The sequence below is a fragment of the Labeo rohita genome, unplaced genomic scaffold (assembly GCF_022985175.1).
Source record: "Labeo rohita strain BAU-BD-2019 unplaced genomic scaffold, IGBB_LRoh.1.0 scaffold_54, whole genome shotgun sequence".
NCBI lineage: Eukaryota > Metazoa > Chordata > Actinopteri > Cypriniformes > Cyprinidae > Labeo > Labeo rohita.
This window is the reverse complement of record NW_026129462.1, coordinates 663,352-683,386: the sequence shown is the minus strand read 5'-3', so window position 1 is coordinate 683,386 and position 20,035 is coordinate 663,352. Positions and strand designations below refer to the sequence as shown.

Genomic DNA, 20,035 nt, shown 5'->3' with positions numbered 1-20,035 from the left:
ACAATTAGGGGCTGGGTTGTTGGAGCTATTTTGCACTTTGTTTATTTTAGGTTTAAGTTAAGTTATAGCTGATTTATTTCTTTTTCTTTTTTGTTAAAGTTAATTTGCTTTATTTTGCATTTATGCTTATTTTCTTGTTTATTTACATTGTTGTTTATTGGTCACATGGTGCTATGTTAATTTACATAAGTAGGTCAAGGTGGGAGGGACCGGAGGCTGCGAGGGCATATGGTTTTTTACCAGCGAAAGAGAGGCAGCAGAAATGTCTGTGAGCTTGCTTGAAGTTTGATATTATTAGTTTTGCTTAAGTTTATGGACAAATAGCCACTATAGATCTCGTTTATTATTTTAAACCTAAACAAGAATTGAGATTTGCATTGGTCTGCCTGTGAGATTTAGTCATGATGAGAAATGCTTGAATTCATTTTTAGATTTCTGGATTTCTGGCTTTCTGTAAACTTGGGTATAACTTTTTGAAGACCATGTGAGTTAACCTTGGTCTGTCCTTCTGAAGAAGTGTAGAAGCCTTGATCCATGTTTTCAGATTAAGTTACGTTATAATGAGACAATAATTCACGTGTTTAAACATTTACTATATAACGGTATATAACACCGAGCGCCCCCTGCTGGAAGAACAGAGAAACATTTACTGACTGTGATGACGCGCTTCCACAGACATCGGAAGGGGGGCGCAAATCATGGATCGCGGAACCGGGGGGCCGCCCGGGCCTGGGCGCGGGTAACTTTTGAGGTCTGGTGCAAATTATGACATACAAAAATACATAGGCTATAGACTGCTATGATGATGATTTCGCCATGCCTATAAAACCTTTGAAATCGCAATCACATCGGAATATTTAAACATGCTTTCGCGCAATGGCGTGATGACAAAGTGATTTTATTTTGTTTCATTCTTTTGTTAAGTTAATTTAGAAAAACGTTTGGAGCATTTTTGTTCATTTAATATAAGCTAAAGTTTTTGTTTTTTTTAAAGTAAGGACTGTTTGATCAATTTTGCCTTCTCAAATCATCACGACTTGTTTAAAATAAAATCTATAGATATAGGCCCAAAAGATTTCAAGTATAAAACAATGTTAGTTGCAACGTTTAACTTAGAGAAATGTGCGCTATTAGACACATACCCAAATTTGTGCGGAGAGTGAAAGCTAAAGGCGCATTGCAGGACATTGAGGCGCCAGCACGATGACTTGCATTTTATTTTTTCAGTGGAAACAATTTAAAAATATTCTGTCATTTTTGCTCATAATACATCTTTTGCAACTGTTAAGGGTCAACTTTTATTTGTGTGCATTCACAGCATCAACAAAACGTTGCAAAAGGTGCTTTTATTAAATAAAGAAAACAAACATGATGCGCTTTCTGCTGCCTCAACAGGAGCAAATACATACAGAAACTCAGCAAATACATACCTCACAGACATGATACATATATCTATAGAAAGCTTGAAATTATTACTTAACACTGGTTTATTAATAAATAATTCAAATATCCTCTTATTTCCCCCCGAACATTCATTGTAATTATGTTTGATTGTGCTTTGTGGCATTTTCAGCCTATTGCGTGCGTTTGAACGCGGATCTCTTCCAGCTGCGCTGATTTGCTGCTACAGGCCGAGCTAAACGCTTTAGGTCTGGCCTAAAGCAAAAGTGAAGTCTCGTGGTGTTTCCACCAGCGCGGAAATTTGTGTTCATCACCATAATTGGTGTATGTATAAAATATCAAAATAAGGAAAAGCCTAAAACAGACCCGAGGCCCGTCCTGAGTCTGAACTATAACTTGAAAATTGTCTCGAAGCCCGGACTTATTTATAACATTTTAGACATTTATAAATGGACTAATTTATAAAATTAAATAAAAAAATGTAACTAATAACTATACTATTAATATTGTTTTAATATTAAAATGTAGACTAGCATGTAAAATGTACAATCTTACAGACTTTATAGAGCCCCCAGACCTGATAGGGGAGGTTTTGGGGGGATTTAGTTCCAAAAGGTTGAGAACCTCTGTTTTAGAACGTTCACTTTATTGTTTCCATGGCGACGCGTCATGATTGACACCGCAGCCACTATAGCGCTGTGCCACAGACGTATCGCTTTTATTTCGTTTTTCCTTTTTTATTCAAAATATTCACACACTTGCTTACCATGTCTTCAACTATCTGATATTCCGATTCACGAATACGTGTAAGTGAGTGTATTTTGCCGTTTTAAAACCTTTATAAATGATCTGGATCGTGATCCATAACGTGAGATGGGCGCCGCCATGTTTGTTCGCGCTGCTGTTCAGAGACTCCTGTCAGCCGGATTTACAGCAGTAAATTCACCAATTTCTCCCGACATAAATGCAAGTAAGTAGCTGGTGAAGTGGGAAAGGAATGGAGTGAATTATATCATTACTTACATTATGTGTATCTGATATAAATCAAACACGTCGGCAAATTGTACTTGAATGGATTGTTATAGCTGCTTCCATAGACATCCGTGTGTATTTTACAAACTCTAAATGTATTATTTTACTAGTACTTCTGTCTATTTAAATTCCTGAAACCTAAAATAAACATTAAGTCGTTGAAAACACTGCTCAATTGTGTTTATATGACAAGCGCAGCAAGCGTCTCTCTCTGGCTCAGCGTCAGACAACGCGCCAAAACACAGTTTGAATTTGGCAGTTGCATGACGTCACCGAACGTTCTAAATCCCATATGTGGGACCGTACCGCTCAAAGGGTTAAATAATGTAAAGCTTTATATGTGGCGCTCTACTGATCTCTGAACTTATTGGTATTCCTCCAGGTAGCGCCTGACATAATGTAATAAAACACGGAGAGCCTCTTTAACCTTAGAGAAAACTTTATTGATAATTGCAGGCAGATGCATAAGGCATGTAGATAGCAGTAATGGTAAAGTGAGACCTGCATATCCTATCTGAGGAGAATATAAACAATAAGACCTTTTAAAATGGATTAGAAAAAGGCGAAACAACGTCAAGCAATCACCAGTAGTTATGACAAAAACAATTGAGGAACAAAATTACTTTTGAAGAACCTTTAAAATTCTGCATTCTGACTTAGATTTCAATTGTTTCTGAAAAAGATGAAAATATATAAAGCCATAAATAATAAAAAAACCCTCAAGTATTTGTATGTGCAAAAATGGTCTGTGAGAAGTTATATCAATTACGTACCTGGTGTGAATATGTGCTCCATCCTGTTCAGCTCTACTGCATCTGATGTCATAAACCAGAATAATTACAGTAGCCACGCCGACCAAGGCAGAGAGGACCAATCGGATCATAGCTTCAGTAGAGCAACAGTGAACTGAGCCTGAAGATCAAAAAGCATCAAACTGAGATCAGCATGGTCAATAAACACTAATATACACTCTAATATCAGCACTGCTGTACCTGGACATGTGTTACAGAGTTTGCTGATGTTCAGACGTTGAGTCTGGTTTCTGATGGGATTGTTGATCACACAGCTGTAGATGTTTTTATCCTCATATTCCACCTCCAGAGGTAGAGAGAGACTGATGCTGAGATCAGACACAATGATGCTGGACAATAAATAGTTTTCTTTGTACCAAGAGAGAGTCACCTGACTCACATTAAACACTGAACACAACAATGAACAATATGATGATGATGAACAGTCTTTGCTGATGACAGGAACAGGCAGATGAGCTGAAAAAACATAAGAATGAACGATAAGTAATTTTCTCAAAATTTCTAATGGATTTACACCAGGAGAGAGGAAAATGGCATATACTAATAATATGAAAAATAAAGTCCATCAGTGACTGCGTATGATCTTAAATAACTAATTGGTTTGTTTTATAATATTAATCATTTGCATAAAATTACAAATAACATTGTAACTGTGACTCACCATAGACAGTAAAATTAAATCGGTATGTGGTCTCTTTCCTGCTTCTGGTGAATATTTGATAAAGTCCAGTGTCTGTGGTTTTGGTGTTTCTGATGGTCAGAGATCCATTTTGACGATCCAGCTCCAGTCTGTCTCTGAATTTCCCATCAACACCATCATATGTGGAAAAGATTCCAGTCTCTTTATAGATTTGAGCTATGCGAGTCTCTGGATGACCAAATGTCCACATTAACAATTCGTCTGTCTGTATTTCAGTAACACCAGATTCTAGAGTGACTGAATCTCCCTCCATCACTGACACTGACTTCACTGCATCTGAATCAGCAAACACACCTGAAGAACAAACAGAAACAGAGTTTGGCACGGATGAAGACTAAATAATTTTATGATGGTTTACTAAACTAAACGGCTTGAAATGCACGTTTTAAAATTCTTAATAATCAAAGTCTTTTGTGGTGATTTTTAATAAAACTCACTCACTGATGCAGGAAGTCATCATACACAGAAAACAATTACGTGCCTCTAGTTTCTCTCCAATACGGTAGGAAATCAAATTAAACGAAATGTGAATGATGTTTCAGACCACAAATATGAAAGACAAACTCTTAAAACAGTTTCAGTAATACATTGACAAATGCGTTGATGTGAGGCTGCTCTGTGGTAAAGTGATGTGAAACTCATCTCGGCTAAAATAAATGCCTGTTTATTCTTTGTTGATGAGTGCGACCGTCTACCTATTTTTTTTGCTCATTTCACAACATGCGAACTTTACCTGCTTTGAGCTCCAGTACGCTTCAACTTCCTGCAGATCAGGGGTGCGTTTCCCGTACGACCTAACTCGCTGATTAACCACCATAGTACGATGCAATGTTGTGGAAACTAAGGTAGTCATGACTGTTTCAAAAACACGGTCGCATCTCCCGTTTGAACAACATTAGTTCAATAATAGGCCCGTTGTTAGTTGATTCGATGGGCCTCATTTATAAAACGAACGTATGTCAGAAAATTGGGCGTACGGTCGTTTCTACGCAAAACTTGGAATATATCAATATGGACGTAAGCGGTGGCTGCGATCAAATTTCACGTCAGGTCTGGGCTCGTGCAAGCAAGTTTTTGAGTTAGCCTGGATTTTTGAAATATGTTTCTTTTAAATAATTAACAGATCAATAAAATGGAGAGGGGAAAAAAGTGTGCACCAAGTATAGGCCACTTTTCGTTTTTGTGACACTCTTAATGCATTCGATTTGTTTTCTTTATATCTTTATTTTATTAAATTTAACTGATCACCTAGACACCTCACGCACGCACACACACACACACACACACACACACACACACACACACACATTTCAGCGTTGCTAACTTTACATTCCAGCCATTAATCAAACTAAAATGCAGTCAACCGAACATAAATGTTACACTGCTCAATGTAAAAGGTCCGCTGTAAAATCCGTGTGCAGCGCCGAGATAAACATTTTTTGCGCATGTGAAGGATGATGTTTTGTGTGGATATTGGAAATCAAGTGAATTACAAAGTCTTGTTTACATCACAGATAATAGTTTAGCAACCAAATGTTGCATGTCAAAAATGGAAACATTTGGCAGTCAGAGAGAGACTTCTGAGCCCAGTGTGTTTAGTTTCGCTTAATAAACTCATTTTAGCTTGACGTTTGTATTCTGTTTATAATGAATGCCAACATAGCAAAATTTGTGTTTTCCATTATAGATTAATATACAATTTTATAGCTACTCATTTTTTTCATTCTTGTTCTATAATAACATTACATTTAAAGGGTTTGTTGTGGATTAAGGGGAACTACTAGGGCTGTATACTGTTTATAATTTATGTAAATGTTTCCTTATATTTACTGGAATGTTTGCAATTATATAGTTAAAGGGTATTTTTAAAGTAAGACCAATTTCTTTTTCATGAGAGTACTTCCTCTTTTGGACCAGGTTACGTTTCTCCTGTTCAAAAACTCCAGGGGCAAGGCTTCTAAACCGGGGTGTTTTTAGGGCCGTCTAACCCATCACATTTATCAACGTACGGTCTTTCGTACGAAAGGATTGGTGGCATACGAATGTTTCATAAATCACACGTGAACTCTGTTGTATTTTTCCTCTCAGATCTGCTCTCTTTCTACGTTAGATTGATAAATGAGGCCCGAGATCTCTTGAGATGACGCTGTGTTGAACATGGCACCTGATGGGTAATTTACCATCTTTTGTTTCCTGTGATTTTGCTTTATTTGATGTTTGATTAATCGTGGGTTTATGCTTTGGGATTATGCCCAAAAGTATAATTTAAGTCCATATGACTTGGTAACAAGAAACACAACCCATAACATGATTACTGAGTAGAGAAGTCAAAAATGTTTTCAAGCTGCCTGTCTTCAGCCCGTTTGTTGTTCATTTCTTATCAAATCTCTCAGTTATTTCTCCTCTCAGACTGATTTCAGTGTTTCTCTAATGTAGCAATTCTCAACTCTGTCCATTAACACCTGCCTCTAACCTTCTAGTAATCATGAAGACCTTGATTAGCTTGTTCGGGTGTGTTTGATTAGGTTTGGAGCTAAACTCTGGAGGAAAGTGGACCTCGAAGGCCAGAGCTGAAAACACTGCTCTAAAGTCTTTATGTTCCAGAAACAGATCACTTGTTAGAACTGTGTAAAAACGTGTTCCCTTATATTTTCATATAATAATATGAACACAAACATACAAGGATATTGTTGAATATCTGTGCCAGGAACAGCAAATACTGTTGTAATCATATCATTTTTTAATTACAGAATAGATTAAAAAAAACAAAAAAAAAACAATAATAATAATAATAATAAATTAATTAAAAAACAAACAAACAAACAAAAAAAAAAAAACTAGACTAGAATATCTAGAGTGGACATGAACATTCAATTAAATTAAGATTTAAACTAACAAAGAAAGTTCAGATTTAAATATTTGAGGAATGGGAATTTAGAAAGACTTAAGAAAAAAACAGTAATCAAACATCCTCTTCAGCTCTCCTGGATCTGATGTCATAAACCAGAACAACAACAGCGGTGACAGCAGCCACGCCCACCAGAGCAGTGATGACCAATCGGATCACAGCTTCAGCAGAATCACAACTGCGGAGGGAGTCTGGGGAATTAAAACATCAAACATGAGTTCAGCGCAGTTAATAAATGTTAGGTAACACTTTAGAATACAGATCCTTCATTAATGAATAACTACACAGGAACAAGTGACTAATGTACTATTAAAGGGGTCATCGGATGCCCATTTTCCACAAGTTGATATGATTCTTTAGGGTCTTAATAAAAAAAGTATATAATATACTTTGGTTAAAAATTCTCAATGGTAGTGTAAAACAACACCCTTTTTACCTTGCCAAAATCAGCTCTGCAAAAATCATCTCTTTCTGGTCGAGGCTGCTTTAAATGCAAATGATCTCTGCTCACCCCGCCCCTCTCTTCTCTCTGTGGAGAGACTAGCCTGTTTACTTTAGCCGCGTTTAGCCACTAAACTTGTTAACTAGCACATTATTAGGAAAGGCGATCGCAAAGATTCATAAAAAACGCTTATACTCACTTCTGCTGTAAGTGAAGCCGGATCACGAATGATTTGCGCGAACATAGACGGATATATGTAGATCGGGAGACACATTCCCTTCACAAACAAACGTAATCCACTGCATCTTCAGTGGCTCAGATGTCAGGAGTAAATGATGACCACTATGTTCATTATTACATCCAGCAACACAACACCTCAATTGCTCAATCGGAGATATTCTTGACTAATTTACATCCCTGCTCCGGCATCGAAACAAAGTGGGTGGACTGTTACAGCTGATCTGATGTAAGAGCTCATGTCAATCAACTATCATGGGAGCGGCCTCTGTCGGTGTGACGCCACAACAACTTTGCATCATTCACATTAATGATGAACATGGTTATAGTAGTTCTTAGTAGTTCTCTGGGAGATATGAAAAAATAGTAGTTACTGATTAGCTAATAGTGAACTACCATGTTCAAATGAGCACTATTACTTACTGATTCGCTAATCAGAGTTTCTTGTTAGTCAACAGTAGTTACTAGAATGTTAATAGTACATTAGTCATTTGTTTCTGTGTAGTTATTCACTAATGACGTAAATGTATTCTAAAGTGTTACCTAATGTTAAATATTGGTTACAGCTGTTTTATTTTTCATCAGTTTAGAGTAGATTGAATTAAGCAAAAAGGTGAAAAATAAGTGCATCAATGTGATCTTAAATGATGAATTGGTTTGTTTATGGATATTAATTGTTTGTGTGAAACTATTATAAAACTGGCATCACAAATGACAGTATAATCGTGACTCACCAGAGACAGTAACATTGAATCTGTATCTGGCCTTTCTGCTACTGATGATCACTTGATAAAGTCCAGAGTCTGTGGTTCTGGTGTTTGTGATGGTCAGAGATCCAGTCTGATGATCCAGCTTCAGTCTGTCTCTGAATCTCCCATCAAGAACATCATACATGGAGAACATTCTGGTCTTTTTATCAATGTCAGCTATACGAGTCTCTGAAATTCCAAATGTCCACATTATCCGATCCTCTGTCTGTAGTTCAGTGTTAGTCTGTAGAGTGACTGAATCTCCCTCCATTACTGACACTGACTTCACTGCATCTAAATCAGCAAACACACCTAGAGAACAAACAGAAACAGGTGTTTCTTACAGACTTTAATTTATTATTATTATTTAAAATCGAAGTAAATAGTTATCAGCTCATACAGTATATCATTCACAAACATTATCAAATGAAATTCTGTAATTTTGTAAATTTCCCATACAGTGAATATATCAAAACTTAATTTCTGATTAGAGAACTATTGAACTAAGAACTTTTGGACAACTTTTGCACCCTCAGATTCCATATATTGAAGTAGTTGACAAACCTTAAGCTTATTTATTCAGCTTTCAAAGAACTATATGATGACAAAAACATATGAACTTCAATCTGTAGAGCTGCTCTGAGAGTCATTTCATTAGAGAAAAAACTACTCTCAAATACAAACTAAAACTGAAACTGAAAGACCTTCAGGACAATCGGCCAAAATAAAAGTCTGGTTTAACTTGAAGAAATTATGACTGAAATATATTACTACTGGATACTTAAATATAATTCTTATATGAGGTATAAATTGGACATATAAATTGACCCTTATATATCCTTTAAATGTTTTCAAACAAAGACATAAACAATGTTTTGTTTAGTTTATTTGTTTTTACAGGTGCACCTATAGTTGATTGGCGGAACCATTGGTTACCGCAAAAATCCATGCCGATAGTTGTTTCTAGGTTGGGTCCGTTGCTGGAGCGGCTGAGAAGATCGTCATTATACAGCAAAGTCCCCAAAGGCTTTGTTATTGTTACACGGACGGTCTCTGTGGCTCCCTCTATCCCCCACCAACGGGAACCCTCACCGGAGTTCTAGAGACTACCTTTCCCATAATTCCGTGCCTGGGACTGCCACTTCCGGTTCCGGGTCTCCCGGTTCACTTCCCCTTTGTCGGCCATTTTACAGCGTTGCGCGGGCTGGCGCTTCGCGAAGTTTTGTTAGTCATGCTATCAATCCTAAGCGTTCTTTTCTCGGACTGCCTACTCGTTGCCAACCGGACTGTTTATCGTGTGTGTGATCCTTTGCTGCCTGCCTTTTATCGACCCTCGCGCTCCCCTTGGATTATTCCCTTTGATCGCCGCCAGCCCCGACCTCTTGCATGGACTTTGACTACCCGATTGGATTTACCTTCACCACACCTGTCCGCCGTTGTTGACCTGAGCTTGTTGTTTACGTCTGAGTGTTTAATAAAGCTGTTGCAAATGGATCCAACGCCTCCGGATTCTTCCGTGACTTCGTTACAGTTATACAGCCTGAGAGCTGCCTCTAGTGGCAGAAATAACTGACAGCACGTGCTCTTTGTTTAGACATGTGACACTGGCACTACAGAGCTGGACACTTCAAAGGTGAATTTAACACTGTTGCCGCTGGTTGTCTTTCACGTCGGCGGGTTGAAGCGATCCCATTAACGTGTTATTTAGCCCCTGAAATAGTAATTTTACAAGGCGAAACTCTGCCAAAAAACTTGTATTTTACCCCCCGGAACGCGATTTTTAATGGGGGACAAAACGCAATTGGGCTACTTTTGGGCTAGTTTTGAATAGCAGTTGGGTGGGGTTTGTTGTGAAAACCTGGAAACCCTGGGAGAGACAGAGAATTGTGTTCAGGCTTCCCTACTGAAACAAAACAGCTAAAACCAGCCTAAGATGGTTGACTGGTTTTGGCTATTCATAGCTGGTCAGCAGGCTGGTTTTAGAGGGGTTTTGGCCACTTCCTTAACTGGTCAGGCTGGGAGACCAGTTAAAATTACCAGCTAAAACCAGCTATTTCCAGCTTAAGCCAAGACCAGCCAATCAGCTTAGGCTGGATTTAGCTGTTTTTGTTAGCAGGTGTTTCTGCTTTGTTGGTTTTAATTCATGAAAATACTTGAAATTATTATGAAGACCCTCAGCATAAAATAACAGTGCAATTATGACTCACCAGAGACAGTGACATTGAATCTGTATGTGGTGTCTCTTCTTCTCCCAACGATGACCCCCACTTCATAAAGGCCAGAGTCTGTGGTTCTGGTGTTTGTGATGGTCAGAGATCCAGTCTGATGATCCATCTTTAGTCTGTCTCTGAATCTCCCATCAAGGACATCAAATGTGGAGAAGATTCCAGCCTGTTTAATTATTTGACCTATAAGAGTCTGTTGCTGTCCAAATGCCCATAAAATCACATAATCTGACTGTAGTTCAGTGTTAGTCTGTAGAGTGACTGAATCTCCCTCCATCACTGACCCTGACTTCACTGCATCTGAATCAGCAAACACACCTGAAGAACAAGCAGAAACCGCCGGAAAACACATAACTAAAATGTAAAACACAACTAGAAAAAAACAAACATATAAAAACACATTTCAAGCTCACCAACCAGAAGCCACAAAAACAAACAGAACCAAAATCTGTCAAACATCTTCAACTGTTTCAGTCCACAAATACAAAAAGACAAACTCTTTAAAACTAGTTCAGTATTGAAATGACACATGAGCTCATGTGAGGCTGATCTGTAGTAAAGTGATGTGAAACTCAGCTAAAAGCTAAAATATAGATTGGATAGTTCCAGTCCTTGATTCTGATTGGTTTGTTTTAAATTACAACATACACATACACAACATTTAGTTGCTCGGCAGTCACTTTGTTGCAACCTCTGAGGAACTACATTGTTTGGCGGAAGAATGCTCTTCTTAAAATCATTACATTTGATTTACTTTGTTTTTTCTGAAACCTTCCTACATATATGGATTAACCATTTAATAAAAGCAATAAGCCATGGTTTACAGTGAATTAATAACAGCCAATGCCCATAGTTCACTGTAAACTTTGGCACTGATAATGTTTGTGACCTTGATGACACAATTCTGTTTCACTGATGATGCATGTTTTTTTCCCTCATTTCGCAACATGTTAACATGACCATTTTGAGCTCCAGTCAGTTTTTTTTTTTTTTTTCAAGTTAGCAGTTGTGCTCTATTTAATGCTCTATATGCTCTATTAAATGCTCTATTTAATATTTGTTTTTGTGCTAATAATCATATTGGTATAGTGAGAGTTTTAATGCAGCTTCACACAATAATGAGCAAATGAATAACTATTTTAAAAAAGCAGTAAGGTTACATCAATAAATATGTATAATACTAGGTTTGCTTAATTATGTGAATAAAATTATTATGAAGACTAGCAGTACACTGTAATTGTGACTCACCAAAGACAGTCCCCAAGTTATATAAAAAATAACCACAATTAAGTACCTTGAAATAAATATGTGCTCAATCCTGTTCAGCTCTTCTGGATCTGATGTCATGAACCAGAATAACGACCGTGGCCACGCCCACCAGAGCAGAGAGGACCAATCGGATCACAGCTTCAGTAGAACCCACAGTGTTGACAGAGTAATAAAAAGGAATAAAAAGGAATAAAAACATTAAACATGAGTTCAGCTCAGTCAATAAACGCTAATACCAACATTAATATCAGCGCTGGTGTACCTGCACATGGGAATATGAGAATAATAATAATCTACTCTGACAAATTTAATCTGTAATTTATTACATGGTACTGGAACAAAAGTAACTGAGGTCATAAAACCACATTTTAAACTCACTATCCACCATCAACACATTGTAAACTCACCACCATCCAAAGCTTACGAAAGTTGTGTTTCATCCAAGCCTTGATTTCCAACAAACAGGCCGAGAGATGAAGAGATGTTATGATAAAACACTGATTGCGCCACTAACAGTTAAGTGCAATGTCAAACAATAGGCTTAACAATAAGAACACGATTACAATTACATGCAGAAACAATATTTAATATTAATACTTAAGTAATAACTGAGACACAAGATGGCGCCAGATGCGTTTGTATGAATCAAAATCCTCTGTATTTCAGTAACACAAGAGTGACTGAATCTCCCTCCATCACTGACTTCACAGCATATGAATCAGTAAACACACCTGAAGAACAAACAGAAACAAGGTTTGTCACAGACTTTTTTTCATGATGGTTTAGGAAAGCAAATGTTTTGAAATCTGAGAACAATAATATCCAAACAACAAAACTGATGAATAACTGAGTCTTTGTGTACAAAAACAAATACACAAAACACTTTGATTTCAGATGAGTATCACGACTGAAACTAAAGCTGCTGCTGTTTGAGCTTCAGTGTTTGTGCATAAAGGACATTTAGAAAAAAACAAACATATAAAAACTCATTTCAAACTCACCAACCAGATGCCACAAACGGAACCAAAATCTGTAAAAAATCTTCAGATATTTAAGTTCACAAAATTGAAAAGACAATTTCTCCGAAACCCACAAAACTGATTAATGAAATGACAGATGTGTTGATGTGAGTCTGCTTTGTAGTAAAGTCATGTGAAACTCGTGTCAACTAAAATAGCTGCATATTTTTTCAGTGTTCTCTCTCTCTCTCTCTCTCTCTCTTTTTTTTTTTTTTTGCTCATTTCACAACATTAACCTGACTGCTTTAAATTCAAGTAAGCCACATCTTCCTGTTCTGTTCAGTTCTGCAATTTTCTACAGAAATAAACTGATCATAACATGATCAGTGACTATAGAGAGGTTAAAAGTGTTTTGAAGCAGCCATGTGATCATGAGATCCTAAGAGTGTTTGGCTCTGCTCTCATCAAATCTGATCAAATGTGTCAATTGTTGTTCCTCTTAGACAGATTTCAGATTAATGGAGCAGGAACAGATCACCTGCTAGAACTGTGTGTAGAAAAAACATTCTCTGATAAACACAATCGATGAATATAAACATACCAGAATGTTGAATATCTGTGCTAGAAGGGAAAACACTGCTGTAATCAGATGTTTATTATAGAACAGAATAGTTTTATAAAGGCTGGCAGCACAAATGACAGTATAGTTGTGACTCACCAGAGACAGTAACACTGAATCTGTATGTGGCCTTTCTGCTCCTGATGATCACTTGATAAAGTCCAGAGTCTGTGGTTCTGGTGTTTGTGATGGTCAGAGATCCAGTCTGATGATCCAGCTTCAGTCTGTCTCTGAATCTCCCATCAAGAACATCATACATGGAGAACATTCTGGTCTTTTTATCAATTTCAGCTATACGAGTCTCTGAAAGTCCAAATGTCCATGTAATCACATCATTTGTCTTTATTTCAGCGTTAGTCTGTAGAGTGACTGAATCTCCCTCCATCACTGACTTCACTGCATCTAAATCAGCAAACACACCTGAAGAACAAACAGGTTTCCTTACAGACTTTAATTTATTATTATTATGTTTATTATTTTAAATTGAAGTAAATAGTTATATGCTTATATATCATTCACAAACATTAGCAAATTAAATTCTGATGTTTCAAAACTGAACTATCTCAAATAGCACTTCAAGAGTGGTATTTAAAGCATATCCCATCATGCATCGTGTTCAGGAACTTGTGTGCCCCAAAAACTCTGCAGTGTAAGTTAATTTAATTATATTTACATGTGACCCTGGACCACAAAAGTCTTAAGTAGCACAGGTATATTTGTAGCAATAGCCAAAAATACATTGTATGGGTCAAAATGATTCCTTTTTCTTTTATGTCAAAAATTAAGTAAAGATCATGTTCCATGAAGGTAATTTGTAGATTTTCTACAGTAAATATAATAAAACTTAATTTCTGATTAGTAATATGCATTGCTAAGAACTTTGTTGCACTCTCAGATTCCAGATATTCACATAGCTGAATCTCAGCCAAATATTATCCTATATCTTAAAAAACCATACATCAACAGAAAGATTATTTATTCAGCTTATTGTATTTAGAACACATACATCACATATCACATAAAATGTTGCACATTTTAGTGGTATGACTACATTTAAAAAAAAAAAAAAACATTTGCAACTGCTTTTAATCACTTAATTAGAAACACCACTTTTAAATAGACACATAGGTACTAGTGAACAAAAACGTCCAAGCTTATTTTTAAGTGGAAAGTGTTAAATGCAACAAAATGTACAAATATTTAAATAAAATAATACTAAAGATTTGGCATCTTTATGGCCTCTGAATAAATGTTTTCAAACAAAGGTATAAACAACAGAGATTGTGTTCAGGCTTTCCTGCTGAAAAACAGAAATAAAACAACAACAAAAAACAGATAAAACCAGCGTAAGCTGGTTGGCTGGTTTTAGCTGGTCAGCTGGTTGGTTTTAGAAGGGCTTTAGCAACTTCCTTAGCTGGTCAGGATGGGAGACAGAAAACCTTGCTAAAAACCAGCTAAAATCAGCTGGTTTAAGTTGGAAATATCTGGTTTTTGTTGACTTTAATTCATGAAAATACTTTAAATTATTATGAAGCAGCATAAAATAAGAGTGTAATTATGACTCACCAGAGACAGTGACATTGAATCTATATGTGGTGTCTCTTCTTTCCCCAATGATGATCTCCACTTCATAAAGGCCAGAGTCTATGGTTCTAGTGTTTGTGATGGTCAGAGATCCAGTCTGATGATCCAGCTTCAGTCTGTCTCTGAATCTCCCATCAAGAACATCAAATGTGGAGAAGATTCCATCCTTTTTATCTATTTGAGCTATAAGAGTCTGTCCAAATGTCCATGCAATCACATAATCTGTCTGTAGTTCAGTGTTAGCCTGCAGAGTGACTGAATCTCCCTCCATCACTGACACTGACTTCACTGCATCTGAATCAACAAACACACCTGAAGAACAAATAGAAATAGATTAAAACTTTTAAATAACTTTACAATGGTTTACTGAAGTAAACTGTTTGAAATTGTTAGATCACTGTCTCCATGCCTAGACAATTAAGATCCAGCCCCGGACACCAGATCCCGTCAGAAAATATCAGTTTGTCCGGTATCAGAACAACTCGTCAGCAGAGTAGTCTAATACCCAAAGCCTGTTAACAGAAGGTCTTGTGTGGTACCCAAAAATACCCAAAACACTATTAACAGTCTTCTATCAGCCAAGAAGTTGACTGAGGAAAAACCAGTGAAAGTGAAGAGCAGAAGCAGGAGACGAAGTAATGATGATAAAAAGGAGCAGAGTTTATTGAATAGTCTTAGTTGCGTATGTCTCAATGCTCAGACTTCGTCTGAAGAACACAAAACCAACAAGTATTGTTATACCAAACTGATTCACAACAACATCCCATAAACCTTGAGTTTCTTTAAACATTCCCCTGTATCTCTTCTTCATGAAGACAAACAGCCCTTGAAACCAGTCATAAGACTAAAGAACAATGGAAAAAAAAAATATATAAAAAACAACATTACAGTAATATAATATAAATAACTAATCAATTAATGAATCAATAAAATTAATATATAAATGAGTATAATTACTATTATAAATTATTATATGATTAAACATGAATAAATGAATGAAGAATAAATGAAGAATATATAAAAAGAAAGCAAAACACAACACAAATGTATGGTTGCTCTCAAGGCAAAACACACAGTTTGCATTTGAGAATCGTCCAATCCTCCAAAATGTACATTTGCGACCAAAAATATCCAAACAACAAAACTGCATCTTTACTGTGATTTTAAATAAAACATATTTAGTGATCCCGCATGATCAGTAAATCCACACATCAAACACAGAAAACACTATATTTACTTCAGATGACAATCACATCACAACTGAAAATAAAGCTGTTTGAGCTTCAGTGTTTTATGTAAAACACAACTAGAAAAAACAAACATATAAAAACACATTTGAACTCACCAGCCAGAAGCCACAAACAGACCCAAAATCTGTCAAACATCTTCAGCGGTTTCAGTGCACAAATATGAAAAGACAAACTCTTCAAAACTGGTTGAGTATTGAAATGACAGATGAGCTGATGTGAGGCTGATCTGGAGTAAAGTGATGTAAAACTCAGCTAAAAGCTAAATTATAGAACGAACAGTTCCAGTCCTTGATTCTGACTGGTTGAGCCTCATTCAGAGCTGTTGTAAATTACAGCATACACCTCTTTGTTTCTACATTTGTGTTGCTCTACTTTGTTGCAGCCACAACTGTTTCTGAGGAACTACACTGTTTGGCAGAATGTTATTATTAAAATCATTGCATTTGATTTACTTTCTTTTATTTTGTGAAACCTTTGCTACGTAAATGGAATAACTGTTTTATAAAAGCAATAAGCCACATGAAGATGTGGTTTACAGTGAATGAATAACAGCTAAGGTGTCCATGTCGTGCCTAACAATGCCCCTTAGCCTCACTGTAAACCACAGCTTCTTGGGGCTTATTGCTTTAATAACCACACACTTTTTTCAGTGATGATGTGTTTCACTGATGATGTGTTTTGTTTTTGTTTTTTGTTTTTTTTGTTTGTTTTTTTTTTATCTCATTTCACAACGTTATCGTGACCACTTTGAGCTTCAGTCAGCCGCATCTTCCCATTTCGTTCAGTTGTGTCATTTTCAATAGAAACAATCTGTCTCATAACATGACCATATTTCAATGTTTCTCCTCTCAGGTGGATTTTAGAGTTTGTGCTGTCAATTGATTAAAAAGACTATTAAAATCCCCCTGTAGTGAAAATCAAGATTTTTATGTTGTTTATTTGTCTATGTGGTGCTCTTAGACAAAGCATGTGCCAGTATTTTCCCCTTAAAACTGTAGTTTCCTAGAAATGCGGTTTGAAACAGCCCTTTTTTTGCTATGTCACAAACTTCAGTAACCAGTCACGTCAAAGGATAGATTCCTATTATTAGCATGCAATATATACCAATAGAATTATCAGCACAAAACCAAATATTAAATAGAGCATTTAATAGAGCATATAGAGCATTAGGCGCTAACAGCTAACTTGAAAAATAACCCGCGGCAAGAGTGTAAAAGTAGCCGGGAGTCAGACGCACCTCTCCCGCATTGCCGTCTGCACTTTACTCGAATATACTCGCGGGCGCAAACTGCCATCACAAACCAGGCGGCATTCGAGCCTTCATTGCATTTTGAGAGCACAACATCGTCAGGTAAGTAACTTTATCAAATGTTACAGTAGCCACTGTATTTGTCCGCTAGTAAAAACATAATTTTATCAGTCATTATCCGTGTTTCGCCATTAAATCGCGTTTACTAATGTTCAGTAAGTGGATCAGGATGCTCTTGCTGGTGTGATTGTGTGGGGGCGGGGCTAATTTGCGTATTCATAGATTCGCGCATAGTAAATAAGGCAAGGGGGTACGGGGGACTTTAACTATTAATATATATATATATATATATATATATATATATATATATATATATATATATATATAGTTTCTGAAATGATTCATGATTAAATCGCAATTAATCCCACCTACTATTAAAGTTTTTTACAATTTTTATTGTACAAACAGCATAAAGACAGTATATTTTTATTATTTGTTTAATGGCATCTTTGAAGGTGAGTATCACTCACAGTACTAGCCATACAACTTTACAGTTTAATTGAGAGCTATCAATTTTAACATTTATTAGACTTTAAAAAATAACAATTTCAGTTGAAGACCACATGCCTCAAGCACAGTAAAACAGCTGACAGGACAGGAAAATTAGCTTTTACTGACATCTGGCCTGACAACATCTACTGAAGCTCCTCGTCAGTTCTTCTCCACAGTTCAGTTGTTTCTATATGAGAATAACAGTGAATTTTAATCTACTCTGACTAATTTAACCTGTAATTTATTACATGGTACTGGAACAAAAGCAACTGAAGTCATAAAAACACATTTTAAACTCACCATCCAGACACCAAAAACAGAACAAAACTAATTTGAGAAACATTTTCTTCATCGGTTCACAATAGTGATGCTTGAAATGTCTGAAAACACTGTGAAACACGACTGAACTGTGATGTTTATCTGGTTGAATTCTCCCACAACAGGATTTGACGCACATCACAATTTGATTTATCAGAGGAAACCGTCTTATATTTTATAACTAATTCCGGCCCTGTATAAAAACTAATAGCAAAACAGTCAAATGCTGCATGTGTGTTGGATTAGATAACCATGATATATTCATCATCTTTAATGCAAATTAAAATAAGGGACTGTTACAAATTAAATGAAATCAGTATAAACAAAATCCATCTTTGCACAGTAAAGGAAACTCAGAAGTTGCATCAGCAACAGGAGCAATCACCAAAAATGACATTTAGTTGAGAAATGTAGCATTGCATCACTTGCTCAGAAATGAATGCTCTGCAGTGAATGGGTGCCATCAGAATGAGAGTCTGATAAACTGTTAAAAACCTCACAAAACTGATAAAAACCTCACAATAATCCACAAGTAATCCACACCACAAATTAAAAACTTTATTAAAGAGATGTCTTAAGAAGTTTCTTAAAACAATCTAAAGAAGCAGCATTCCTAATAGATCCAGATGTGATGGCATGAAGATGTTCAAGTCAAAACAAGCTTAGTTTTGTATATGCTGATGGAACTTAACTGGTAAACCCACAAAGCTTAAGAAAGTTGTGTTTCATCCAAGACTTGATTTCTGACAAACAGGCCGAGAAAGCTGAGAATGAAGTGAGATCATGTTGAGTGCTAATATAAATCTGGATGTCATCCCTATAACAATGATAGACCAGGCCGTACTTCTGAATAATCTGCCCAAGAGGCAACATATAGACTCTGAATAAAATACGACCCAAAACCGACCCCTGAGGGACATCCTGACACAAAAACATAGTCTGAGATCTATTAGAAAGAGGTAAACAAATTTGGAGCAATTGTCATCAGTACGGTCTCTTATGGGTGTAATATGAACAAGAACATTGCAGTTTCGCTCTGTATTTTTCCATGACTTATGACTTAAGACTTAAAATACTGCAATGTCTGTAATTTAGTTAATTGTCAAACTGACCATTCAGAATGTGGACTTCAACTTATTCTGCTTCTTATGCAAATGTTTCACTAACATCTATTTATTATGATGCTCATCACCAAAAGCCTTGAATGCTTTCATTCATGTGAAAGGTTTAACATCTTTTATTAATATTGTAAATGTTAATGCTTTTTACAGTATTTCCCACCAACATGGTCACAAAAGTACATTGTGACAAACAGTGCTTTAATAAAGTAAAGATTTATATATGTGCACTGCTGAAATTGTTCAAATATATATACAGTATAGTCTGTGTTCCTCCAGGAGGCGCTCAACCTGATAAAAACACACACAAAGAGACTCTTAAACCTCAGAGTGAGAAAAACTTTATTGATAATTGTGGGCAGATGCATATGGATAGCAGAAATAGAGATCTAATATATAGAAAATCTGAGGAAAATATAAACAAAGCCTTTCAAACTGGATTTTAAGAAACTCAAGACAATGAAAAAATGCAAAGAGGTCATGCAAACCCAAGCAATCATCAGCTGTCATTATGACAAAAACACTAGAAGAACAAAAACACACTTGAAGAACATTTAAAGTCCTGTATTGTGTTTTAGATTTCAGTTGTTTCTGAAAAAGATGAATATATA

General features: G+C 36.3%; 1 protein-coding gene and 1 long non-coding RNA gene across 2 annotated transcripts in view; both read right to left on the bottom strand.

Annotated features, from left to right (window-relative positions):
* Window positions 1–2,854: 2,854 nt before the first annotated feature.
* LOC127161070 (uncharacterized) lies at window positions 2,855–16,401 on the bottom strand. Its single transcript, XM_051103709.1, has 10 exons — window positions 16,283–16,401; window positions 14,920–15,249; window positions 13,611–13,773; window positions 10,920–11,056; window positions 10,489–10,824; window positions 8,267–8,593; window positions 3,907–4,239; window positions 3,426–3,701; window positions 3,207–3,345; window positions 2,855–3,106 (listed from the first exon to the last, which is right to left on the bottom strand). Exons 1-10 carry the CDS (start codon window positions 16,320–16,322, stop codon window positions 3,097–3,099), a joined length of 2,091 nt encoding a protein of 696 aa, XP_050959666.1. The 5' UTR covers window positions 16,323–16,401; the 3' UTR covers window positions 2,855–3,096.
* A 3,398-nt stretch (window positions 16,402–19,799) lies between these two features.
* LOC127161085 (uncharacterized) overlaps window positions 19,800–20,035 on the bottom strand; it is a 79,458-nt gene continuing 79,222 nt past the window's right edge. The window contains exon 4 of the long non-coding RNA XR_007826930.1: window positions 19,800–20,015. This is a non-coding gene — a long non-coding RNA (uncharacterized LOC127161085). The remainder of the gene's footprint in view (window positions 20,016–20,035) is intronic.